The sequence below is a fragment of the Protomyctophum parallelum genome (assembly GCF_964188405.1).
Source record: "Protomyctophum parallelum genome assembly, chromosome: 19".
NCBI classification, from domain to species: Eukaryota; Metazoa; Chordata; class Actinopteri; order Myctophiformes; family Myctophidae; genus Protomyctophum; species Protomyctophum parallelum.
The window spans coordinates 39,458,828-39,486,535 of NC_139717.1; the positions used below are offsets into that span (position 1 = coordinate 39,458,828).

The following is a 27,708-nucleotide window of genomic DNA, read 5'->3' on the forward strand; positions in this document are numbered from 1 at the left end:
TCGGTCATCTTGCTCTTGGTAATTTATAACTTTAAAGCGATTATGTGAAATTCACTACATGATTTGGTGTACAGTACATTGATGCATTATACCAGTTAACAGCACTCACAATACCCAAACAAGAAAGGTTAAAACATGTTGAATTGTTCTTCATTCTTCAAGAATGTGATTTCAGAGGAATTAATTGGTCATTTGTGCGTGTGGTTGGGACATGGGAATTGTGAGCATCACCGTTGACATGGAAGTTGAGTCTGTCAGGTTTTTGCCATTCCAAGGTCATTGCCTTTGTTGGTCACCACAGAGCCGATGGTGACCTTGAATGACCTCCTGAACGGCAGAGGGGTCGTCCAGTGTGCTGAGGTCACCCAACCCGTCTGTGTCGCGCTCCACCACTTTGCGCAGCACCCGACGCATTATCTTGCCTGAGCGTGTCTTTGGTAGACGGTGGACAAGCTATTAAGAGAAAACAAACTGGTTAAGCAACTAAAGACCATTAAGACATAATTGTACATATTACGTCAGTTTCTAGGTTTCATCAATTACTGAATTAACCGGGTCTGAATTCATTAACCTGATTCATACTTAGTTGCGCACAGCGAATAGACAAGTTCACAAGGTCACAACGCGTGGCTCTGCAACATTGCAGAATGCAGATATGTTATTTGCGGCATGAGACATCACGCACACATTAGTACTATAAACCAAGCCTTACTGATCTAATCTGAAATCCAACCTTTCTGGTCTCCAGTCACGCTAGTGTGTGACACATGTGTCACTGTGGAGTCTGTTCCATCTGGCCTTGGTTATTGTTTATTAGCCGATTATTGGTCTGTATTCAGATGCTAATCCTGTGAATAACAAACTGCTCCGATATTAACTCTTCCATAACTGTTAGTATGAGTATGAGTATCTACAGTGATCACATATTGCATTAGCAAAGTTCTAGGTTCAAATTTCTAGCAAAGTTCTAGGTACAAATTACTAGCAAAGTTCTAGGTACAAATTACTAGCAAAGTTCTAGGTACAAATTCCAAACAGTGCATCATGAAACAGAGAGCGATCCAAAACAAGCCCACAACACTGACACGAACATTCTGTTCTCAGTTCATCACTGCTTTGTTTTTAGAAAATATTTTAATACACCACCTGAGTGAAGTCTGGACAGGCATACTTGGCAATGCTTTTAGACACCATCTCTTTCAGTTGCTGCGTCAGGACAGCCTCTTCGACTTTCACTCCCTTTTTCAGCACCACAAATGCATAGACACCTGGCAAGGCAAAGAGAGACAGCCATAAGGAATATCTCCATGGTGCAACATGGGAAGAAGGTGAGGGTAGAACACAGAATGTACAGTTCTGAGTTCAAAAGATAAAATTACATTACATTTCCTTCATATTATGAATAGCATTGGCACTTATTTTATGTACAGCTATTGGAGGATTATGATCTGCAAAATGCTACATATTTCACACTTGGCATCCTGCTTCCAATGGCTACACAGTATCTTGCGTTCTCAGAATGCACAATTTTGAATAGTTGATGACACCTTTAAAAGATTTCACTTCACCTTGCCCTTTGATGTCATGTGTGTATCCTATGACAGCAGACTCAGCCACCCCAGGGCATTGGTTCTACAACAGAGGGTCAACGATACAAAATCAAGTTCAACTGTCCAACGATTTATAGGACAAATAAGTGTTTGTTTGAGCTTAAAGTACTGTAAAATGCATTTACAATGATCACATTTGTACAGTGTAGCAGTGAGTTAAGGGCAGGTTATGCATCCTCGAGTCCTCAGTCAAGTTCTGAATGCCTGATATTAATCCTTTTGGTGTTAGCATTATGTCATGCTTTAGCTATTGAAAAATAGCAGATCTACAAGCTCATAGCGCGCCACCGAGTGGCGTGCTACGAGCTTGTGGGTCTGCTATTAGAACTGACATAGAAACTGTCATTTTCAAACAGACATTTTTAGAATCTGATCTCAGGTCAAAATGGGTTAACCTGCTGGGGGTTCTTCAGTGTTTTCTTTACAAGATAGTGCCCTACTAAATGAAAGTGCTGGTTTTATAAATATTTAAGTATTTAACAGCAACATTTCTGGACTTTCAGTATGAGGTTTCCACCAGACGGTGACGATATGCAAGGTCACTGATTATCTGCAGGGTCATTAGCTGGGGACCAATGCTCACGAATGTTTCACTCTTTTATCCCGGATCATCTCTTAGCACAGGGTGCCAGGGATATCTCCCTGCCAGGGATATCTCCCTGCCAGGGATATCTCCCACAGGGTGGCAGGGATATCTCCCTGCCAGGGATATCTCCCTGCCAGGGATATCTCCCACAGGGTGGCAGGGATATCTCCCTGCCAGGGATATCTCCCTGCCAGGGATATCTCCCACAGGGTGGCAGGGATATCTCCCTGCCAGGGATATCTCCCTGCCAGGGATATCTCCCACAGGGTGGCAGGGATACCTCCCTGCCAGGGATATCTCCCACAGGATGGCAGGGATATCTCCCTGCCACCCTGCCACAGGGATATCTTCCTGCCACACCCTACAGCTATACAGTACAGTATTCTCTCTTCAGAGGTAGTCTGGTCTCATCCAAGAAGAAGGAGACGGGCTGAGAGTCGGACACAGCCATTAGCGTTTCTCAGATTCTTTTGCTGCTTCGTTCTCCTTTGTTGCCTTTTCCGCAACTTGGCTCCACATTGCTATATCTGCTATCTGGCTGCAAAGAAATGGGGCTGATTTCCCTTGGGAAGATGAGCATCTTGCTCATTTATTTTTTCACTTATGTGCTCTGTGTGCTCCATCCCAGGCAACTCTGTGACAATGAGGTCTTTATTGTTTTTCTTGGGAGTCTGTAGTAGACCAAAGACAGGGAGGGTCTCCGTATCCAAGGCTTGTGCATCTTGTTGGAACCCTAAACCCATCAGACGTTCTATCCTCTGCATTTCTCTGCTTCCCACTCGCTACCTTGTCGCTGGACAGCGGTCATGTCTAGACAGATAGATTCACGTCATCACTTAAACTCCCATACAGCATTGTACGCCAAATAGCAAAAACATCTTGCCGACAGGCTCATAATGCAGGACAACATGACGTGACCATATATTTGCTATATATATTTTCAGTGAATGTTCTTTAATTCTTGCCGAATGTTCGCTTATTAGTTTCCCAGAGTATGGATGCTGCAGGAGTTCATGTGATGAATATCTATAAATGTGTAAGCCCAGCCATTTGGCACTTTTTGACAAAGATGAAAGCAAATTCTCAAAAAGACGTTGATAGATGTGCAGTTGCTCATTGACTGTACATACCACTACATCCTCCAGCTCTGCTGTTCCAATCCTGTGGCCGCTCACATTGATGACATCATCCAGACGGCCAATGATCTGGTAGTGGCCGTCCTTGGAGCGATAGGCACCGTCACCAGTAAAGAAGTAGCCTTTAGATAAAAGGAGGGAGGGAGGGAGCAGCTATGAACATCCTAAAGTTAATCGTTTGTTATTGAGACAGTAGAAACTAGAAAGAATAACGGATGTACAGTCTGACACTATTTCCCAAACAGTGCGTTACAGACCCATTTTAAGTACTGTACTGTACTGTATATATACTGTGTATATATATATATATACCGGTATAGACACACTTTACACTTTATTTAGGCCTATTATTATTTTAAAAGATTTTCAAAAAGTAAAAAAAAACGACATGTGAGCTTGTAAATCGGCTATTTTTACTAGTTTGGGTCTCGGAGGGGAGACATCACATTTCTCTTTTTGGGTCTCGAGCTAAAGCATTTGGGAACCACTCTAACTAGGGGGATAAACATACCAGGATAAGGCTGGCAGTAGGTCTCAGTGAATCTCTGGTGGTCATTGTGAATGGTTCGGGCCATGCCAGGCCAAGGCTGTGCAATACACAGAGCTCCAGATGTCTCGTTGGCAGTCAGCTCCTTGCCCTGGATTAAAAACAACAGAAACACAAAATAAAACGGCTATTGTCACACAGTGCTAAATGAATGCGAGTACAAAGGGACAATTAAAAGGGAAAACATTAACATTGAGCAGAATACGTAATACTAATTTTACAATCAAACAGTGTCTACTTTGCTTTTCACCACACTGGATCATAACGGTTGCAGCAACGTAAGATCAAAGGTTAAAGTAATTAATGCAACTAAGTATTGAATATTCAGCAAGCATTTGTTTATTAATATCCCTATATGATTGGAATTGTGTCCCCCTCAATATGATTGGCCATTTGACCAATATTGTTAATGATGAACAATGATGAATAATGTTCTTAATCATCTCCTTATCCAACCACTAGAGGATATTGGATATTTACTATTTTTTTCTCAAAATGGAAAAGGCAATGGATAGAATTGCAAGATTATTCCTTGAGAATGTTGTTCCTCATAATGGCGAGAAAGGTATGTGTGTGCACTAGAGACAGCACTTCAACGGTCCGGCTAATCTGTGGATTTTATGAGCAAGAGCAAAAAATAACTAATTAACTAATGAAAACTAACTTAAGCCCTAAATAAATAGCCAATCTGCTCTTTTTGAAAAATAATAAACTAATAAACAATTATTCGTATTTTATTTGTTTATTATTTTTCAGCCTCTAATTACGTGCCCAGAAAGAATGGGGATATAAAGGACACCCGCCAGGTTGAAAGTGTTTAATGGAGCATTTGGCACCAACAGCATGGGATTGATTGGAGGGATGGAACAATTAGGGGCGTTAAGAGTGGGGCGAGTATCAAAAGTGACACAGCTGGTGCCTGTTTCATAATCCCAATCTGCCTGTTTCATAATCCCCCCCCACCCTCTCCCGCCCACTTGCAAGGGTGGCACGAAGACGCCAGCACTCTACCTCACTGTCCATAAGCACCGGCCTGATGCCGAAGAACGGTCTCATGGCCATTCCTGGGAAAATCTCTGCGTCTGGCTCTGATGGCCTCGGAGCGATGCAAATGCCACCCGTCTCTAGGAACACGAGGAGAAAGAAAGAAAAAACGACACGGCATGTGAAACACTAATAAAATGACATAAGATAGGGCATAACAAATATTCACTACATGGCAGTGTAGTGAATGAATGTTATTGTATAAAAGGTTTCAACATTTTGACTTTCTGAATTACATTTACACTTGGCATTATGCTGTGTAGTGTGTAGTTATAGTTAAGCAATAGTGCACACATGCAAAAAAATAAAAAAGGCTACATAAACAAGCACATCTGTGATTTCAGTTTGACCTACCGAAAAAGAGTGCGATTACCTGTATGAAAAATGTAATGACAAATGCAACCCAGGAGAACACTTTGTGTTAATACAGTAAATGATGGTCTGGGATGGCAGATTTGACCAGGAAGTTACTGAACCTTATACAGCAGAGGTCAGATGATTATACCATTTCTATCAATGACTAGACTACTAACATGAAGAAAATGTCAGAACATGTCATGAATGCTGACTGAACTAAACATGAGATCAAGAGCATAAGAGATACATGAAGGAAATAAACTGAGAGAGCGCAAGTAATGGTAAATTACAGAGCAAGCCTTTTGGAAACAAACATACTAACCTAGCATAAACCCCTCTCATTACTACAGATGTCAACGGACGAATTACGGCCATACTAAGTAAATTAAATAAAATGAGGCTTGTCTAGTTCTCAGGGACCACATTAATCCGCCTTGCGTGTTGGCAGCAGCAGTAGAGAGGACCAGCAGAGACAACTAGGACAGCAGCCCATCCCACAATAGAGCAGACATCCCCTTTCAAATCAACTTAAGCTGACAATTCTGTGTAAACCTCCCCATAACAATATTTAAGACATAATTATCTTTCCACCTCAACACCCTAACAGAGCACATGCCATGGTGCTGCAATACATTTGGTGTTTAATTATTTTTTTGTACATTTCTTTCAAATATAAGTAAAACAAAATCTATATATAAAACATACAAACGTATAAAGCATTGGATTCCCATTTTGCCAAAGAGCTCCAAACAGCTACATTTGACATTAGAAACCATGTACAGTATACCAGTCTGCTACTTGTTCCTCTCTTTTTTTATCCCCCTTCCCAAAAAATAAAAAACACCCTAGAGTGATTTGTTTGAAAGAAATTTAAATGTGTGTCTGTGGTGGTGGATGAGTGTTTTACCTCTACGACCACCCGGATACCTGCTCATCACAGTCATTACAGATGCATGTAAGCCCACCAGAGCTTACATACATTGCCAACAAAAGATCAGAATCCCTGATTCCTCTCTAAATGGGCTATTTGCATCCGGATCAAGCCAATCACAATGATTAATAATGCCATTTAGTCCTAATTTGAAAGGCTCACACCACTTCAGCAAAATAACACATCACATAATCCCTTTTGCTGAAGGGTATTTGGGTCATATCTGTGTCTATAATTGTAAGCTCATGATGTTTAATTATCGTGAATTAATGATACAGTAGATGACTGTTTGCATGGTTAATTAACATACATTTGGTACATTCTGTTATTACTCAAGTGGATCTAATTTAAAGGGATTGAAAGTGAAATACATGGGGTCAATCTGATCCTATGCTCATTCACGAATTCCATTTTATTTGTGAAATCAGCTTTGATTTGTGAAACGTTGTCATACCCTATCATAAGCTACTTCATGAGAGGAATGCTCTTTATTTTACAATGACATAATAAAGTGCACTTCTAAGGGTCAGCAACCCCAAATGCTGACCCCCAAAAAACATTGGAACTGCTATTCACTACTATATGCCTGCCAGCAACGACAGTTTGTTGGGTGGCTCAGAACTGCTTAGGACTTGAGCTGACCACACTGTGTGGGAGATAAATGGATTGATGGGGTACAGGCAGCCACTCCAGACAGATAAATGGATTGATAGGGTACAGGCAGCCACTCCAGACGGCAGTAGCTGTGTTGGCAGCTATAGTCATCACTCATCGTGACATCTGTGTCCAACAGTGCACTATCGCACTGATCAAAATCTTTTTGGTGTAGAGACGGTTGACTGAAAAAAGCAGCCCAAGTACAGTTGCCTTTTTTGTGGTAGAAGATGTCATACTGTTGTTAGAATGTTTCCTCTGTTGCAAAGAGAACAGTTCACATTGAGATTCAGTCCACGTCGTTTCCTTTCCCGTGGTGCTTTGAGACCAGATATTTGACATCATGATGAAAACATCTGGTTTGATTCGTGTCCAGAAGGACCAGAAAGATTCCAAGTGAGGATGTGTGTAGTATGATTATACTGTGTGTGTGTGTGTGTGTGTGTGTGTGTGTGTGTGCACGTGCATGTGTCCTCTTCTGTATATTGTACAGTGTGCGTACAGTACACAATACACACGTAGCACACTCACATACAGCAAGAGATTGGTCAGCGCAGGCAAACACCCACCCAAGGAATATTATATAACCGTTCTTGGAGGGAGGTACTAGACTGGACTCCCCTTTAAGACAGACTGGCGGTCCATTTTCCTGCATGCATATGTGGCTTTATTTCATGTCACACACAGCGTTCCTCTACAGAGAGGCTGTGCGTCTGCTAGAACAGATGCAATCGATGGCACACAGAGCAGACCCATCGGAATCATTCTTGCACATAAAGGTGCAGTATCCATTTAGGAAAGTCTAGTGAAGTATTTTGTCTTTATTATGAAGTGGGCATTGATTGCATTGTCAATGGATAACAGTAACACTAGGTAGGTAGTAGCCAATAGGAAGAGGTTATCACGTGACGGTAAGGTGACCAGTTTCCCCCCCTTGCGTGGGACAGTCCCCAACAGTTAGTCCCCTAATAGTTGGCTTGCTGTTGTAAAACTCTCTCATTGTCTCTTTTCCTGCAAGATGTGTTAAGGCTGTTATAACATAACACATAACATAATAACATGACACAAATAATAACAAAATGATAGGCAATATTACGCCTATGGTCGAATATGGCATTTAATAGCAACTTAAGTAATAAGTTGCTAACCCCGTCCCGTCCATAGTAGGGATGCCGCCGATTAATCCATTTTCCGATTAATCGTCGGAGTCTCCGAAATCGATTTTAATATTTCATAATCGAAAATCGGGGCGGAAAAAGTTTTTTTTCTTTTCTTTTTAATAGCCAAAATATAGGCTAATAAGTAAGGCTGCATGATATATCGAACATGTACCTTCATCAGAGTGGAGAATATAAGTATAAATCAAGTTGAGCAAAGCCACTCTTCTCTGCCCCTCTCTCTAACAGACACAGTTAACGATCGCTTGTTAAGTGCCTGCCAGACAGACAATCAGATGAAATGAAGGCAGGTGTAGAGTAGAGTGTAGTGAACTGAACGTTTTCTGTTTATATCAAGTACTTCATACCAGCCCCTTATGAAACTACTTCTCACCAAATCCAAATGGATTTAATCCATTTCCATCCTGAATGGCAGTAACTAGCATACAATGAGAACTGAGAAGATCTCCACAAAGGTTTACCCATCAAAACTGATTATAAAACTGTAACCATCAAAGCATGCACTCAACATATAATGGTTATGTGACCATGGCATGTGCATAATATAAAATCTTAAAAGTTTTATCTGATATTGATAATTAAAAAAAATTGGGGGGGTGGGTTCAATTAATCGATTATTAATCGGCAGAGCTGTCGACTATTCGATTTGGCTGATGGTCACTTTGTGGCATCCCTAGTCCATAGAGTTATGTATAATAGAGACGTCACCGGATTTCTCCTCCCATCCACTTGCATTGAGTTGCTCACCCAGCACATGAGGCGATTTCACCCCTTCTTCCGGGAATGGATCAGAGTGCATTCTGGGATGTATTTGGGCCAACACATGAACGAGTACCGTGTGTGCGTGCACTGCGAGCGAGTCATGAACGGGCGCCGCCGTTTGGCTCGGCCGCCTCGCCGCGTTCATGTGATTGGCCGCTCGAGCTGCAGTACTTTCCTCTCTGCGACGTCTCTATTAATATATAGTCTAAGGTCCCATTCCACTTGTCCAACACAACTTACTTATGTCCCACAAATGAACAGTTTGGATTTGGTTACTATTGGTTCACAAGTACATTCAGATGAATGCAATCAAAAACGTCAGTTACCTGTTTGCCACCAGGTGTCCACCACAGGGCAGCGTTTGTCTCCCACCACTCTATGGTACCACTCCCACACCTCGGTGTTTATGGGCTCTCCCACTGGTGAAAAAAAAACACAATATCTAATGGCATGTTTATTGAATACTAATCCTATTGTAATTATGGTTTGTTGTTTCTGTTTTGCCTTTGAGCCAAATGCAGAGAGAGAACAAAATGTTAAAACTATTTCTGTAGAAGTCATCACGATTGAATGGGTTAGTTACTTTAGAATGTGGATTTTACGCCAAGCCCTGCCTATTTCTTGCATGCTACCATTGGTGTGTGTGTGTGTGTGTGTGTGTGTGTGTGTGCGCTGCGTGCGTGCGTGAGAGATCCACGTGTCACACGTGTGTTGTTCTTGGAGTCAGCTGGACATTGCAGTGGGCACTGAGCATGTGCATGACAAAGGCATGTCGACATACTGTACAAGCCTGGCTTGACCTCCAGTGATAGTATGTAAGCACGTGTGCTTGGGACAATGGAATTTGTCCTGTTGAGTTGATCATTTTATAGAAATTATGCCAAAGTCTGAATCCCAACTGGACTGCACTGTTGTACAGTACGTTTTGATTGTAGATGTAGTAGTAAGTAGCCTTGCTGAGCTATAAATATAGCAAAACAAGCATAGGAGTAATGTGTGTATAGTACAAAGTATACTTTGTGATGGTCCTACTGTACGTATGTGATGAATATTTTAGGCACTGGTCAGTGGTCTTCATAGCAGTCATACCAGAGCCCAGAGTTTTGAGGGTGGAGCGGTCATACTTCTGCACCCACTGGTCTCCATACTTGAGCAGCAGGCGGATAGCTGTCGGAGCCCCATAAAACTGGTTGATCTTCAGTCTCTCCACCATCTCCCAGTACCTTCCTAAGAATAAGTCAACACATGTATGCGCAAACCACTAAAATCATCAGTGTTATGTACACATTGACCACATAACTGAATCAGAAATAAGGTGACCCAAATCGAAGTTGAAAGTGCCTGGACTAACATTGTGTAAGGCAGTGTTACATAATCCTCATCACTGAGAGTAACTAAAAAAAGGCATGTAATTTAAGATTCCTATGTATACAAAAGGTGCTATGTTTAGAATGGAAGGGATTGGTCAGTTCAAGGGCAAGTACAGTTATTCACTGGGCAAGAAATAAATTCACAGCTCACTACAGTAGAGAGCTGCATTACTTCAGCTATCAGCTGTGTGTTAACTCTGAAACTCTGTACCTTTTCAATTCTAAGGGGTCTCTACCTTTTCAATTCTTAGGTGGGGGGGGCGTCAAAAGAGCCTTTGAGTCTGGCCCAGGCGGTGGCGTAACCGTCTGGGCACCCGACTGGTAATCCAGTCGCAGTGTGCCGCGGGTTCGACTCCCGAGCCCGACACGGCCTTTACTGCATGTCTTCCCCCATCTCTCTCCCGTTTCCTGTCAGCCTACTGTCTGTCCCTTCAAAAACTAATAAAAGGCGTAAGCCGCAAAAAATATCTTAAAAAAAAAAAAAAAAAAAAAGAGCCTTTGAGTCAAAAGCGTACAGTATCTAGTGTAAATTAATAGGAATAAAATGTCAGTTATTGTTACTTAGTAACAATAGTTGTTTTTTCCCCTCTTGCAACACCAGCACAAAATATGCAAGCAAAACTCTTTCTATAAGGTATAAGTCAGACTGTAATGTTTTTTATATTGTTTTGTGTTTTGTTGTTGAGGGTCCCAGCCCTCAACAAAAAGGTTGAAATTAAATGATAAATGAAAGAATTGCATGCAGGTGCGATGCAAATGTAATGCTGTTTGAATTGCTACCTGGGTCTGGGTATGTGGGTGTGCTCTCAAACAACACAGTGGTTCCCCCGTTTGACAACGGCCCATAAACGCTGTAGCTGTGTCCTGTTATCCAGCCAATGTCCGCTACACAGCCAAACACGTCTCCATCATGGTAGTCGAAGACATACTAGTCATAGTTAAGAGGTCACAGACACGTCATTAGAACAGAATTTGAATTTACTTTAATAGTGACATTATTTTATGTAGGCCAACTTGCAAGTTACCAACATGGGTCCATTTAGCTGATTCCCAAATGGATTTTTTTGCATTGGGTTTTGGATAAATTAAGACAATAAGCTCTTTTGCAAATTATATTTCTTATTATGATATTCACACATTTTGCTCAACAAGATCCGGCCACATTGTGGCTAAAACAGGGTGTGACTATGTATCCGGACTCCAAGCTAATCATGCAAACCATTGGAGGGATCAGGACTAAATAAATTATCAATTTTTTCCACATAGGCATTGAAAAATGTTAGTCAATTAGACTGATTAGGCTGACACCCATTTGGAGTCATAAAAATGTATGGCTGTATAATAGATGACTGATTTCACAGGTTGATCTTACTCTGTGGATCCCGAGAAAAAAAAAGCACATGATGATGGCTTTAACATTCAGGGATGCGATAGTAACAGCAATCATTTATATACTGTAATACCGGAAACTATGAAACTCCCTTATCTTAATTCAACAAAAGCCAGCGATGGAACCCATTGCGAACAACATTATTAGGTCTATAAACTATATCGCTGCCAACTGTGCCCAGGGAATATCATTTTTCTGCCAGATTCGTCTGGTTTCCAGGCTAATCAAGTGTATTTATTGTAGGACCTTACCCTGTGTGTGAGTGATGCATACAGCAGATAGCCAGCCTGTGTATGGACCAGGCCTTTAGGTTTCCCTGTGCTGCCTGATGTGTAAAGGATGAATAACACATCCTCACTGTCCATGGCAGCAGGCTCACACACCACGTCCTCCCTCAGCATCTCCTGCAGGGATATGATATACAATACATATAATATCTCTGCTGTCGGGAAGAAAACACTTAACTTCAGGAAATTTAAATTTAAAATAAAATCAGGAAATTACGAAAACCTTATATTTGGAAGACAAAGCAATACTGCCCCATCAAAGTTTGTGCTGTGACTTTATACAGCATATTGTCAATTACTAGAGTAATCTAGTTTTGGTTTTGTCCGAAGCACTTTTGACTACTTTTCCTTGGTTCAATAGTTTTCTAAACAACACACAGACATAAAGGGTGTTCAATTATGGAACTGATTTATGGAAAGAAAATCTAAAACCCTCAAAAATGGAGTTAGGTGGTTACCTCCCGACAGCAACGATATATAAAATAGTATGTCCATGGCCTAGTGACCTAGTCCCATTGGCATACAACTTTAAAGGCGCATTTAGAAAACACTGCTTTGATGTCAGGGCATAACACTTACGTACACTGCAGTAGACAGCGTCTACGCCACAGCTGGCGCTGCATTAGTGCACTAATGGATTTCAACTTACGTGCTAAATATCTATCTCACCTCCTCCATGGGGACATCTCTGTCTGTCATGCTGACTGGATTCTGGGTTCTCATTGCCACAAACACCTGCTTCACCGAGGGGCAGCTCTGGACGGCCATGTCCACCGTCCTCTTCAGCTCCGTGACCTTGCCCCCTCGTACCCCTTGGTTAACTGTGATGACTACACTGGACTGGGCTGGAAATGGCGTCATATAAGAGTTTTGAGGAAGAGAAGGCAGTAAAAGTCTAAATTTAATTGAAAGAAAATGAGTACCATCAACATGGTTCATATTTATTCTGCTTGTAGATCAGCTATTTTCATTTTGTTTTATCGTTCATCAATCGTAATCGAGGCAAAGGTTTTTATTAATAATGGTGATATTGATTTAAAGTCATGTCACCTAGACCTGTGGTAGAGGAGGCTGAAAAAACAGCCAAAATGAACACATCTATGTATCTACTAGGTTGGGTGCTGGATCAAATATAGTCACAAATCAAGAAATGAAAGAAATACGCACATTTTCTGCTCCCGGATATTTGTTTTACTGAAGTGGTAACGTTTCGGGCCGCAGCCCTTCCTCAGACCTTCCTGAGTCTGAACTGGGAGCAGAGAATGGTGTGTCACCTCCTACGTTTTTAACGACGTGTTTTCAAAACTGTGCCCAACGGTGTGCATTCTACGCTTCTCCAACACACTCCTATTGATCAGCCTAGCTGTAGGCTATATACCACATGCATGAGGGGTGTTTTATTATTATGTTCCATGATCATTTTCAGCAGAAAATGTTTGTCTTTCGTCCACTTGAAGAAGTCATGGGTCACATCTTCCCTCCCTGCAGCCTCACCGTCTCTGATGCGGTCCGCAAGGGCCTCCGCGCTGAACCCCGCGAACACCACGTTGTGGGCAGCGCCCACACGGGCACAGGCCAACATGGACGCCACGGCCAGCGGGCAAGGTGGCATGTAGAGGGTGACGCAGTCCCCTCGCTGCACCCCCTGCCTCTTTAACAGGTTGCCCACGCGACATGTCAGTTCCAGCAGCTGCCTGTAGAAAAAAGTTAAACATGGCAAAACTGCAGTGTATGCTAAATGTAACGTAGGAACGCTGAAAGAAGCACAGTGCCATATGAAATTATGAACTAATGTTAAAACAATTTCCAGACTAAATATTCTAACTTGCTGACCTGTAGGTGACCTTGACCTCTGTTCCTGGTTCATCTCGTTCCCAGATAAGAGCTATTCTCTCTGGACAGGTGTGAACATGCCGGTCCAGGCAGTTGACTGTGTGTATGAACCCAAGTGGCATGGCACACGCACGCACGCACACACACACACACAAACACACACTGTGTATTGTTTTTTTTTACAGTAAATCTCATCTGAGACTAAATTAGCTCATGGTCTTTTGCACGTCATTGTATTGTGAATGGCTTGAGATAATCCGGGTGAACTTTATAGGCTACTTTGTTGAAAGACCCCCCCCCCCTAAATAAAATAGAGAGAGAGAGAGAGAGATGGAGAGTGAGAGAGAGAGAGCGCGCCACACAGAAATTATTTGAATAGTCTATAGTTTAATTAATTAGTAGACTACTATTATTAATGTACAGGTATTGTAGTAAGGCGAAAGGCAATCTTACCGGAGACGTTCAATTTCCCTCCCACAAACCACTTGATCTTGCCTTGACTCAAGTCACAATCCTGGGTGGAGTGAAAGGGACGTATCCAAGAGAGTCTCTGACTCGCCAGAGTACCCCAGAAGTCTCCACTGTCGCTAATTGAGAACTCATGAAGTCCAGAATGGTCGCTCACTCCTTGAAATCCAACTGCTTCGGGCATGCATGCCGCGATATTGTGGTGGTGGTGTTTAGACAAGAGATGGCAATTAGCGACGCGACCTTTTAAATAAGTAAACAGAGACTTCATGGATGTGCGTCTGCAAAGCGGCCACATGATTTTGATCAGGATCCGTCATATGAAACTAAATACGAGTTTAAAGCATTTACGCTCATCCAAAAATAACACTTTATTGATTTATGTAACACGAAAACATTTTGCTGGTGGACGCTTCTAAAATTGTGGAACTACAAAACTCAGTCAAAAGTCTGAGAGAGGGAGAGAGGGAGAGGGAGGGGGAGAGATTAAGCAGAAAGGGCTGTTAAAGGGCTGCACACACTGCAGGCTATTGTTTGCCGACAAATATATTTTGTCGTAAAGAAATAGCCTACAGGCAAAATTTCACTAATGCGATCAAAGTTAATTATGTATGCATTTGGGTATATCAAAGATTTTATCACAGATCAAGACTATAACAAAACCAATAGGCTATCTATTTCCAATATTAAGCCAATAACTATGATACATAAACAGGCTATGAATATAAATACAGAGCTTAAATTAATACACAAAGACAAACAGATTATTCCTGTTCAACTGTACACATTGAGTTTTATTTTCATTATGTACAATTCAATATGCACAGATAGGGTTGTTGGTGCACCATGTTATTTGATATCATAGATATAGGCATTTATTATACATTTTAATCCACCCCCCCCACACACACACACACACACACACACAGTCACACACCACACACCTGTCATTTGCATAAAAGTATAGCTGCCTTGGTACAAAATTGTGAGATTAAGCGATGAAAAATATGTACATAACTTTATGTAACTCAATTTTAAAGGTGTAGAGAGTGATTCTCTTTTGTTAAAATGTGTTAAATAGGCCTAGCTCTATAGTCTAATAGCAATAATTGATATATTTTTTAACTGGGGTCTCCCTGTCTCTCCAGCTCTTTAGTAAACACAGCATTTTTAGGTTGGGATACCAATTCTATCCAATCAGGAGAAATAACTCATACATAGGCTACACTGCAGGATAGGCTACAGGTTTTGAAGTGATGACAAAGAAATAAGAATACCGATTTTATACTATATGGGCCACTAATAGTCATTATACATTTTAAGCTGTTAAATGGATACTCTCTCCATTCAATTGGCAACCCATGAAATGTACTTTCTGTTTAAAGAGGAGACCCCTGTTACTGAGGATAGACACTCAATGATTACTATTTCAATGTAGAACATTAACCTTTTCACACACAGAAACCTTTTGTTTTAACCAAAAAAATAATATATAACTTACACTAGATCTTTAATGTTATAAATGTGAGGGAACAACTACTGAGCCTCATTTCTATACATAATTTCATACATAGAAGGTGCTGTCACAAAATAATATAGGCCATAAAAAGTTTTTAAAGGTAGCCATTTTCAGTGAGACTTCTCCATCTCTCCTGTCTTTTGTTCTGTACGTGTTTCCTCCGTTTCCTCTTTATCTTTTGCGCGGCCATTCTCTATTTCCCCTGAAACTGTCCCCAGCATCTTAGCGCTGTGCTCCTGGGCCTTTGCCCTGAGTGCAGCGATGCTGTTCTCCCTCAGTTCCTCCTTAGAAAAGGGCGACCTGGTGGCGTCCGTCCTCTGCCTCTCTTCCTCCTGCTCTATCTCTCGCTCGAACGTATTCTCCCCAGCAGGTGGTTGGATGCTGTTGGGCTTTCCAGGAGATGTGTGGGTGGGGGTATCCATGGACTTCTTGTGCATACCTTAGGGAACAATCATTGATTCCATTTAGAGCTAGCAGAAATTAGAATTTGAAATCCCATATACGACTGCTAATGTAGCGTGTAACGTGGCCCCCCTTTATGGGGAAACAACTATACTGCTCAACCAAAGGGAATTCCCCCTTGAACAAGTGAGATACAGTATTTGGCTTCTGGTTTTCAGGCAGGTACATCTGCTTCATTCATTCGCCAGGAAAGCTGATCCCTGCATGCAGTCAAGCCCTCAATGTTATCTGGATGCAACTCTATTGATCCTTACATGTTTAAAAATAGCCCTTGTGAAGCTGTAGGTGGACTAATGCTTGCTTTGACCATCTCTGACAAAGATGTGGCTGCAGCAGCACTCTCATAATCAACAACATTGCAAGAATGGTAGAGGGAAAGAATGAATGAACGGGCAAGAAAGGGAACGGCCGATGAGAGGGAGAGTCATTCTGTTATTCAATTACAGTCACCTAATTGATTCAAAGTAATCAATTGACATGTGTCGAAAGAGCATGTTTGATCTAATCTGTCCTGATGAAGTAGGATTATCATCGTATCGACTATACCAGGCAGTTATTGACACGGTGACACTTTTATTGGCTCCTAACAAGAACCATGCTTAGCCCCGCATGTCCCCTCCTGAACACCCACCTCCATTTGTAATCCCTATTCCCTTGAAGAATAAAAAACATATTCAGGATTGCAACGTTTTACTGTGCAATTGCTTTCCCCCGTCCCGTGGACATCTGCATTATGTTAAAACATTTATTACAAAAATCTAAATTTCAAGCAAATGCGAAAGCATTCTGCAAGTGACTCACCGAGTAACCAGGGAGCGCAAGAGTCCATGATGCCATCCTTGGCTGACTTGAGGATGGACTCAGGAAGAGGGATGGAGTGGCGAACCATAGCTCCATACAGCCCATACTCTGCCATCACACTGCTGCGGCCCCAACACTTCTCTCTCTTCCTCCATTTAGCCCTGCGGTTCTGGAACCACACCTAGAGAGAATACACATGGACAATATAGGATGATGATGATTACTAGGATATATTTACGAACTGTGGAATGATACTTCATACGGGGAACAAAAGATCAGATGATTTCGGTTAAAGCCTCTGGCTGAACTAAAAGGAAATGGGTGAATGTTTTTTTTTTTACAAGTGAGATAATTGTGTTATACTCACTTTGGATAGCTGCACAAATATCTCATCATAAACAATAAAGCAGCACACAGTAACATTGTGATGGGTCTATTTTAAGTCTGCAGGCTTGGAGTAAAATAATGTAACGACAAAAGCTGCTCTTGCAATGGGAACATATAGTATTGATAACTACAGTGGATGCCCTTCATCTTTTATTCTAATGTTATATTTTTCTTATACAGCTACAGTATAAATAAAAGACTTTCAGTTTCATCATACATTTAGTTTTCTGACCTATACGTTATGATCACACACACACACACCCACACACACAGTGTGTGTGTGTGTGTGTGTGTGTGTGTGTGTGTGTGTGTGTGTGTGTGTGTGTGTGTGTGTGTGTGTGTGAGTGTGTGCCCGCCCGCCCGCATGCTCGCATATGCATGGATGAGGGAGTAGCGGAGATGAGCATGGCTAAGGCGTCAGGTGGGATGAGATTGGTTTGTGTGTGTGTGTGTGTGTGTGTGTGTGTGTGTGTGTGTGTGTGTGTGTGTGTGTGTGTGTGTGTGTGTGTGTGTGTGTGTGTGTGTGTGGCACACAGACATGAAATTAAAAACGATCAAAAAGCACAGGCAGGCTGGAAAGCTATATGCAGGTAGATCTGATGATAACCTCCCTCATAAAAGATGGGTCTCGGATGATTGTTTCCGTCAGCACACTGTGTGCGTGCGTGCGTGTGAGTGCGTGTGAGGCGTTGCCAGAGAGAGGTGACCCCAGGGGCGGGGAGGCTGATTGAAAAATAAGTTAATTTCCACAGCTGATCGATGAGCGACAGGCGCTCAAATATCACGGGAAATTAAATGGCTTATAGCAGGCCAGTTGAGCCCTCTCCTCACCCATTGACCCGTGCTAATTAATTTCTATGTAGGCCTATCATTTGATTTTGGGGATCCTCTGTGTCTCCCATACATGGGAAACGGCAGCAAGTTCCCCTGAGCTAACTAATTACATATGGATATATTGGTTATTAATTTGAAAGTATCTGTGCATGGTCAAATGGTTGCTGCAGGTATACTGGTGCAGTATGCAATATATTGTCCATCTTTGTCATTATTTGCTGATATTCAATTGTATTTATTTATTTTGCGTTTTTGCTCATATCTGCCAAATTTCCTTTTTGTGTGCATAGAATGATTTTGGTGCAAATTGAATTTGAAAGAAGCAGGTATAGAAAGCACACTTAATTTAACTGGAGTCAATGGAAAGGGACACAAGCCTTATATATAAGTGGAAGAATTCATGTCTGAAAAAGCTTTTTGGTGCATTTGTATAATGCTACCAGTATTGTTAAATTTAAGAGCTGGATGAAGTCAATTGAACGCACACACACACACACACACACACACACACACACACACACACACACACACACACACACACACACCTGTATCCTGTCTTCTGGCAGTTCAGTCTTCATGGACAGCATTTCTCGAGCATATACATCAGGGTAGTGAGCTTCATTAAATGCTTTCTCCAACTCTTCCAGTTGGTAAGATGTGAAAATGGTTCTGTATACAAACAGTCAAAAAGACCAATATGAGTATACATGTTCAATGTGATACAACACTTTATTTTCTTTCTTATTCGATATTGGAACATGCTTTTGCATACTAAATTTAAAGTTTTATTTTAATTAAATCCTTTGAAAAAAAAACACACGCAGGAGAAAATAGTTCAATATTTGTATTGCTATATCCCCTAGCAATATTAATAGGCTAATAATAATAATATTAATAATAATCTGTATCTGCCTATAATTACATTGGTCTTTATGTTGTATTTATGTTGTTCTGAAGTTTAAAATGCATGCTTAAAAATAATGTCGATGTCAGTCAGTCTGAGGAAGGCGTCACAGCAGCACTTGCAGGTGGCTGAAGTGGCATAACAAAGCCTATAAGCTATATATATATACAGTGTGTAGAGCAATCTCTCTCTCTTTTTTTGTTCTCGTTAAAAAGAATATCAGGCAAATTATTTTAAATAAGGGACATGAGGGGAACACCCTTGAGATTTCTCATAAATATAGCTATAGGCCTATATAGGCCTACAGCTAACAGGCGTTGTGGAAATGCTCTTTTCAACGCACGCACATATATAAACCCCTTCAAAGTTTTTTATTTTTAATGGCGCTCAATCCCCCGCCCCCTTTCTAAAAACGATGTCTTATAGTAGGCTAATCAGCTGTATGTTTTTATAAAAGTAGCATATGCCTACGTCGGGTATAGGCCTATATGACATTTATAGGTAATTATAGGACAGCCAGGTTTGATGGGATCTGGGGTGTGTATAGGCGACGGCCTAAGCTAAAACTATAATAATAATAATAATAATAATAATAATAATAATAATAATACAATATAGTACGAATTCCACGAAACGACAATAATTAAAAAGGATCCTAAATATGTCAGCTTGTCATTAAAATAGGCTACATGAACATCTGCCAGTTTTCTATTTACCTGTGTCTCCTTTTCTTTCTTTTCTTGCTGTGGCTCAATGCTGATTTAGAGAATTTGTTGTCGTTGGGAGATAGGCTTACATCATCAGAATCTGGCAAGAAACAACCGTGATCATGCAGTGAAAATCAGAAAACAAACAAACACAATTGGAGCTAATATAGTCCTGCATGTAATTAATTATACAAAAGTTACAAATATACATACATTTAGCCTGCTGCTGACGAACAGGCTATAAAAAATACTTATAGACTTGGATATAGCCGATATATCCTTGTTTGATTTTAGGATGTTTGCATGCCAGAGGATATTTACCAGAGCTGGCAGAGTGGTTCGCATCCATCGGACCTTGGATAGCCCTGTTGAGCGGCTGCAGGTGAACATTTTGCGCCTCTGACAACACCTCGAGAAAGGCGGGCTGGCTGTAAAACGAGTGTATGCCTCCGAGTCCTGGTCCTATTAAACCCATGCCATGAAGTCCGACACCCCCGTGGCCGAGGGCTGACCTCGCCGCCAGCAGGTGCGCCCTGGGCGGCAGAGGTTCCAGCGGCCGTCTCGGGACCGCGGGCGGCTCCTTATTCAGCCCGAGGATCTCGTGAATTCCGAAGCCCGTGCACCTGTGCGTCGTCGTGGTGGTGGTGGCGCCCATCTTCGAGGGCGGTTGCGGTTGCGTTCCCTCGTGGTTTGCGGGTGGCGGTGAAGCCATTTTATGCTTATTCGCAGATTCTGAAAGCACAGTGCCTTCTTTCCCTGTCATGGCAATGGAATTCCCTGATTCGTTTTCACCCCCGGAAGAAAAAAAAAGAGAGCCGTATATAGTCCCCTGTGCAATCAGCAGTGTTGTTGTGCTCTCCCTCTCTGCAGAAATGGGGCTCTTTATCCAACAGGTTCGCCTGTGGCATGGGGGCAGCTGCAGTCAGCCAATCACAGAGGGTAGAGACCTGCATGCGCCGGATTCTCCACATCGTGCTATACAACCGAGGTAGGTACCGAAAGTTTCCACGTCCGTGTGTGTGTGTCTGTGTCTGTGTGTGTGTGTGTGTGTGTGTGTGTGTGTGTGTGTGTGTGTGTGTGTGTGTGTGAGTGTGTGTGTGTGTGTGTGTGTGTGTGTGTGTGTGTGTGTGTGTGTGTGTGTGTGTGTGTGTGTGTGTGTGTGTGTGTGTGTGTGTGTGTGTGTGTGTGTGTGTGACAATGAGAAGATCTTTATTAAAGAGCAACAGGGGGTTATAATTAATTCCCGACCGTGTGTGTGTGTGTGTGTGTGTGTGTGTGTGTGTGTGTGTGTGTGTGTGTGTGTGTGTGTGTGTGTGTGTGTGTGTGTGTGTGTGTGTGTGTGTGTGTGTGTGGAGGATGGATCAAGGCATTAATGCCTGCAACCAAGGCCTTGCAGTACAAAACAAAAGAGATAATTCCAGTTTTTCCAACCAATTATTATTTGTTGAATATAAACCCATAATTTATTGTCCATAAAGGCTAAACATGTCCTCAAATTGATCGGTGGATTAAGCCTAACAAAATCATGATGCACTGTTAATTGAGAGGGGAAAGTGTATAGCCTTATTTGTATAGTAAACGCCCAATTAAATTAGCAGAAATCGATCGAAAATGCACGGGAAAATGCTGCGCTATACTTTCACTGTATGTCACTCTATTAACGTCACATGCGATTTAATTCAGGAGTCAGCGGATCGGAAAACATATCCAATCAGCCGGATAAATCCCTACACTCAAGGAAACCATGCATCTTTGTCCCCCCAGCCTTTATACAGCATGACATAATGCTATACCTTACAATGGTAAAGCAAGTGTCGCATGGCATATTGTCAGTTCGAGACTCATGTGCAATGTTTAGCATTTATTGTTTTATTCATGATATATTGATTTTTATTTATTTATTCAGTATATCAAATTTAGTCAAATTAACAGACAATATAGGAATTTTCAGGTGTTCATTTGTTACGGAATTTAATAATAATCAATTTTAAGATGCATATTGTTGCTTTTCTTTTGATCAATTATGACATGGAACCATGAAGTCTGTTAATCCTAATCCTAATTTAGCCTCAATAGGAAAATAGCCATTCAGCACATATAGCAACGTCTTTATAAAATCTACAATGTCCAACATGTATTTGGCCAACCTGTGATATAGGGGCCGGGCCTATAATTTATATTCGTAAGGAATAACAAATTAATTTGTTAGGAGACTAGTGTAGTCTTTTATAGGCATAATTATCCCAACGTCCCATTAATGGTCTTCGTGTGATTTGCATATTCTAATTAGTTTTGCACTTTTGTGTTTGGTGTTCACGCGTGAGTATATGCGCATCTGTTGATAAGTCTTTTTCCATGAACAGGTCACATTAAGAATTACAATGCCCCAGTTTCCGGGTATTTAGGACAAACAACAAAAACAAATTAATTACACAGTCTATTTAACACTCTATTTTTTGTTGCATACAGTATAGCCTTAGTCCAATAGTGATGCAATAATTTGACTTTTTGCTACTATAAATTAATCTGAATGATTTCACATCAGATTTAGAAAGTGATGCTGCTGAGTCTGGGCAGCATGGAAGGCTATAGTAAATTGGATGCTATAGATTGCAGATTAAAATCGTTTATGTTTCCCCTTTTCACTCATCTATCAATCACACATGTCACATCAACACATTTACAACACACATTTCTGAAAGGACTAAAGGGAGTATATAGCTAATAGGCATCACTGCATAAGGCCAGTTGAAGACTGCCTATATGAATGGAAGCGTGTGATGAATACCTTCATTTCTGCAGACTGTCGCCACAATCTCAACTCTAATCAGCAATTATTCAATTATTGTGTTTGGTTGGTTCAGAAATAATTTGTGGCACACTTTTGGACATCTGGACAGATAATTATCTTCGCGAGAGGAGACAATTTATGGAGATGAGTAGACGCCTCGAATCCCTCGATGGATGCGGATATATATAACACGCCGACCTTATCAGTGTGACATGTGGCGATGAATAAATAAATAGTCCTCGGGGACCGTTTGGCCTGGCCTGGGCTGGTGGACCATGCGTCGGACTGCGTTTCGGCGCGTGGTCTACCCGTGTATGGCGCTGGTTCCTAATCCGGTGAGAGTGAGATGGTCAGCAGATAAGGTTCTGTGGGAACCACCCCCTTATGGCCCATCACCATCACCGCTGTTTATGACTGTTAATCCCCCTCTGCTTCCCTGCATGGTGCACTGCGTCGACCAGGCCTAGGCTACTGCTATACAGCCTTCGGTCAGAGACCATATTGCGCATAAGGATAACATTAAGTTATTCTGCATGCAGTGAGGAATAGGCAGCGGCTATTAAACGAAAAAATTGTGTCAAACGATGTGCTCTGCACTGCCACTGCATGCACACACACTGGACTGGAAGACGAAAAGTTGACAACGCAAATTAATCAGTGTGACCATCTGGTAATTTAAGAAGAGAGGGAGAGAGTGAGATGCATGGAGAAAAGTATAGGCTGTTGCTCAAATTACACTTTTTTAGGAGTAACCATTGAGAAACTATTGGGGATTTTTCATTACGCGCGCGCGCACACACACGCGCAAATATGATACATTTGCAGAATTGTCAATTGTGGGCATGTTTAGCAAATTACACTAATAGTAAGTAGGAATAGGAAGTCAATGTCTATTTTATATAGCTGCAAATCACAATAGAAGACGTTATCTCAAGGCACTTTTCATAGAGCATGTAGGCTATAGGTATACTCTTTAATTTACATTTACAGGCACTCACGAGTAAGAGTAAAGCACCTTGTGACAAATTCTGATAACGGTCTACTAGAAGAAGACGCACCTCTGCACTAGCTATTGGTTAGCGAAGTACAAGGAAGTGGGCTCATGCCAATTTTTCCAATTAGTTTCCCCAGGAGAAAATAAAAGCCTGCATTGGTACCGAGGCTATATAGTGCAAAGATACCATGAAGTATTATACTTAATTCATTCATTCATTCACTTATTTAACCAATGATCATCATCATCATCATCATCATCATCATCATCATCATCATCACATACATCATTGCACTGTCATATTCTAATTTACTGTGCAGATGCTGCATGTGGGGTGATAATGGCTAAAACGTTTTGTTTGTAAATTCATCAAAGATGCGATTATAATCCATTTCTAATGGATTAAGCCTTGTCCTGCAGGAAGAGAGGTCATCAGGTGGTCTCCAACCTTATTAGAGTGTTTCAACCCTCAACCACTATACACTCTCCAGTTGGCGGGTCAGTACAGCAGTGATTGGCCAAGTCACTGCCCCTCTCCTCCAGACAGATTAATCCACGGAGGAGCGCCCCGGGCGCAGCCACCACCGAGGTGCAACCAGCACCCGCTAGCATTGGCCACACCCGGCCAACAGGGAAGGCAGTCTCCGGCCGGCCTGCAGGTGCAGCAAACCAGTGCTGACCGTGCACCCCAGGGCAACCCCCGCGGACCCTCCCATGCACTGTCCTTTCTCTCATGCCAGAACCAACAGGAGGCTCTCTGCCTTGTGTATTCCTGGGGGATTGCAGGCACTGAGAGGTCTCTAGGACTATGGTTTGCCTCCTGCCTATAGGGTCCTCCTACGTCTCACCAGACTGTTCATGTGCGGTGTCCACACTTGGCCTTATACTCTAGTGTATTTTCTTGAGTCAAGGAAGCCTTCTCAGCGTCTGTGTCACTGTCGTTGTCGTTTAAACTCTCTTCCTCCCCTCCTCTCGGGAGACTAGAGCCATTTTTGAAACTAGCTCCTCACCACTCGCCCTACACACTTCCACTCGGTTTGAGCATAGATATATAAACAATAGAGACGCAATGCAATGCAAGTGGATGGGAGGGGAATTCCGGTGCCGTCTCTATTATTTATATATCTATGCTCAAACCAAGTGGAAGTGTCTATAGAACGAGTGGCGAGGAGCTAGTTTCAAAAAGGGGGTAGGGGTATTCCTCATGTGTACGTTCTGTAGCTTGCTTGGATTGTCCCGCGGAAAATTGTAAATCTATACACAAGTTACACAACATGGTTTTTGTTTTGGGGGTTTTCATGATTCTGAATCCATTGCAAGCATTAGTTTTGCACGAAAACCACTCCTTGGGCTAAAACGGCCGTCATCACAAATGTGATGTGGCTATGGCCTCTTTAAACAAAATTGCAGATACAAGCTCATAACGCATTGCAACATGATGCTTAGTGAACTGCTATATTTGACAAATGTTTTTCTATTTTGGGGGTTGCTAGGGTTTATGGTAGACAGACAATGTTGTACAGGGCTTTTTTTCTGTGCTATAACCAGTATAACTAATCCTCAAATATCAGCTAACAACAGCTTTCTAACACATTAAGAAAACATAGCATATGTATGGTGTCCTTGTTGTCCACACCCTAATTCACCAAAATGCATTCAGATAATGATGTCAACATGTCAAGTCATGTTGATAGCATTCTAAGTGATTTGGGAACAGAAGGGTCAGGAACAATGCCATTACTGTTGAAGTTGTTCAGACTCACAGTCCACAAATGTGAGTGCTTCTGTCTGAGCTATATTCTGTTTGTTTGAGGTTAGATCCAGAACTGTTTCGTTTAATCCAGCTAATTGCCATGTCCAAGAGCTGAACATACGAGCTGAGGAGATAGGTCACCAAACAGCCGTTGATCAAAACATCGCATTGAGGTGAAGAAACAAAGGCTCCGACCTATAATCACAACAATGTGCCGCTGGTGATTCAACAGTTTGCTCTTGATGCACAAAGCATTAATTAGGGCAATAATTTCATGCTAGTGTCGTTCCATAGTCTCCATTTCTGTATGAGTGCATCTCTTTAGGGTTTGAGGTTTGGAAGAGACTGACTTGCAGACTGCCACATTCCACCATTGGATGTGCAGATGTGTTATTTGCGTAATGAGGAAAAACAACTTTGGGAAATGAGGGAGAAAGGGCCCCCTCACCAAACATCTCTTGACAAAATAATATTCCTCATTGCGGCTGCTTGTAACAAGAGTTGACATAATTACTCGGGCACATTTCTTGTCTAATTAGCACACTTCCAGAGTGGACAAGGGCTAGCAGTTAGGCCGGAGAAGGGAATCGGACAGGCATGGCAACAGCAACACAAAAAGGGGGCCCCTGGTTTCAGCGTAATTAGGTGAGACAATGCCCCTGACTGTTCTGAGCTGTGGCAGTGGCTGAGTGCTGGGGCCGAGCAGGCGAGTGGTCGCCCCGTGAGGTACACATCTCCCTGAGACCCTAATAAGCCCCTAATTGTCTTTTTGGATTCACATGGTCAGCACCAGCAGACGCTGAGACAGCCCGTTCCCGGTCTCCTGTCGTGACCCCAGCCCTCTGCGTGCAGAAAGGGGGACATTTGCATTGACTCCCATGGGACCTTTACCGTTTTGCCCCCGAACTCCAGACATTGCAGGAAAACATCCTGTGATGGCATCCCAAATCTGGAGCAGTGCCAAGACGGCCTGATAAGAGGTGAATGAGCAGAAATGTTCCTCATCACACGACACCGTAAAACATAATCGAAAAATGTGTGCTTTGATTCAAATGTTAAATGGCAAGATGCATGGACGCAAATATTTAAAATATTTGCAACTATATTGAAAGAACAATAACAACACAAGTAAGCTCAACAGGCTGAATTTCTAGAACAATTAAGTTCACTCACACACACGTGCACACGCGAGCGTGCGTGCACGCATGCACACATACCAAACACATTCCCCTAATGCAGACAGGTTTTGTCCATCTCCAGACATGTTGCATATGGTACCCAGGGAAGACTCGATTTTCTATAATGTGTACGCATGCATGCACGCACACACATTTCCAATTCCAACGACATTATCACCCCCTACTGTCAAGGCCTTACAGCTCAGATGAACGTCAATTTGATGTGCCCTCGGCCCTTTAATTAGCTGTCAATTAGTGCAAATGAATCAACTCTTCGCCTAATTAAGCAATGCCACCAGGCAGCTCTTATATACTTGCCATTGTGTGAGCAGCATGAGAAAACCACAGATAGCAAACTCATTTTGGATCAGGAGTGCAACTTAGCGATCACACTGTCACTGTGTTCAGTGAAGTGAGGGGAGTTTGAGCATGTGTTTGGTCGAGTGTGTGTATTGAAAGGAAGTATGAATATATTTGATGATTGGTTATGCAAACTTTACTAACTATATAGCACATAAGTCAAGTAAAAAAAAAAAAAAGAACAAAAAAAAAAGCACTAGGTTTCCATTGGGGTCCTCCATTTTCAATTCATCCGAACATTTAATGAAATTCAAATATGCAGTACTAGGAAAAAAAGGAGAAAAATAAAAAACTAAAATTATAAAAACCTGTAAGTGCTCTTTGGGAGCAGCTTTGAAGGAGAGTGGGGATTTCACATTCCTTTATGGCGGTTGGTAGAGTGTTGTTCCACATATTTGTGGCATAGGAGCACAATTAGTATAACCCCTTGTTTGAGCCGAATCTGGGTTGAATGTGATTTGTGGAACGTACTCCCTCTGGTGTTGTGATTGTGGACGGTGTTGATGTTTAGGAAGTAGTTTGACAGGTGACATGGTCATAAAACATGAACATATAGCAAATATTAATATCACCTTAACTCAAAGGACCATCTTGGCATGAACGTTCCAAACAAATATGGTAGAGATTTATCCACTTTATGTGCACACTTGCACATGCAGAAGCACTTAGCCTTTCACCATGAGGATTATGCTTAATCTTCTAATCCCCAAAATAGCTCTTGGTTTAATTTCATTTTTATTTTATCTAAGTGCTCTGAAAATCTGGAAGTCTATGAACAAATCTGTCAAGGTTAATCCTGATTTATGCTTCATTGGACACTGGTGTCTCGTGCTGAAAATAGCCAATCTACAAACTCATATATGCT

At 41.9% G+C, this 27,708-nt stretch overlaps 2 protein-coding genes across 4 annotated transcripts; both read right to left on the reverse strand.

Annotated features, from left to right (window-relative positions):
- Window positions 1-17: 17 nt before the first annotated feature.
- On the reverse strand, window positions 18-14,556 carry LOC310876228 (acetyl-coenzyme A synthetase 2-like, mitochondrial). 3 transcript variants are annotated; one of them, XM_083789697.1, is made up of 14 exons: window positions 14,139-14,556; window positions 13,686-13,782; window positions 13,347-13,546; window positions 12,522-12,697; window positions 11,817-11,969; window positions 10,956-11,103; window positions 9,895-10,032; window positions 9,132-9,224; window positions 4,891-5,003; window positions 3,844-3,970; window positions 3,327-3,454; window positions 1,569-1,632; window positions 1,147-1,268; window positions 18-453 (listed from the first exon to the last, which is right to left on the reverse strand). In XM_083789697.1, exons 1-14 carry the CDS (start codon window positions 14,449-14,451, stop codon window positions 277-279), a joined length of 2,049 nt encoding a protein of 682 aa, XP_083645823.1. In that variant the 5' UTR covers window positions 14,452-14,556; the 3' UTR covers window positions 18-276. The 3 variants fall into 3 exon arrangements, 2 of the variants coding, with proteins under 2 accessions (XP_083645823.1, XP_083645824.1); XR_014570710.1 differs by lacking the exon at window positions 1,569-1,632 and having other exon boundaries at window positions 431-453; XM_083789698.1 differs by lacking the exon at window positions 1,569-1,632 and having other exon boundaries at window positions 344-1,268.
- Window positions 14,557-15,782: 1,226 nt separating this feature from the next.
- On the reverse strand, window positions 15,783-20,530 carry LOC310876972 (visual system homeobox 2-like; the record flags this gene model as incomplete). The annotated part of the gene is made up of 5 exons (XM_083790620.1): window positions 15,783-16,111; window positions 16,936-17,116; window positions 18,702-18,825; window positions 19,777-19,867; window positions 20,089-20,530. The coding sequence occupies 5 exons, from the start codon at window positions 20,528-20,530 to the stop codon at window positions 15,783-15,785; spliced, it is 1,167 nt and encodes a 388-aa protein (XP_083646746.1).
- Window positions 20,531-27,708: the final 7,178 nt, after the last annotated feature.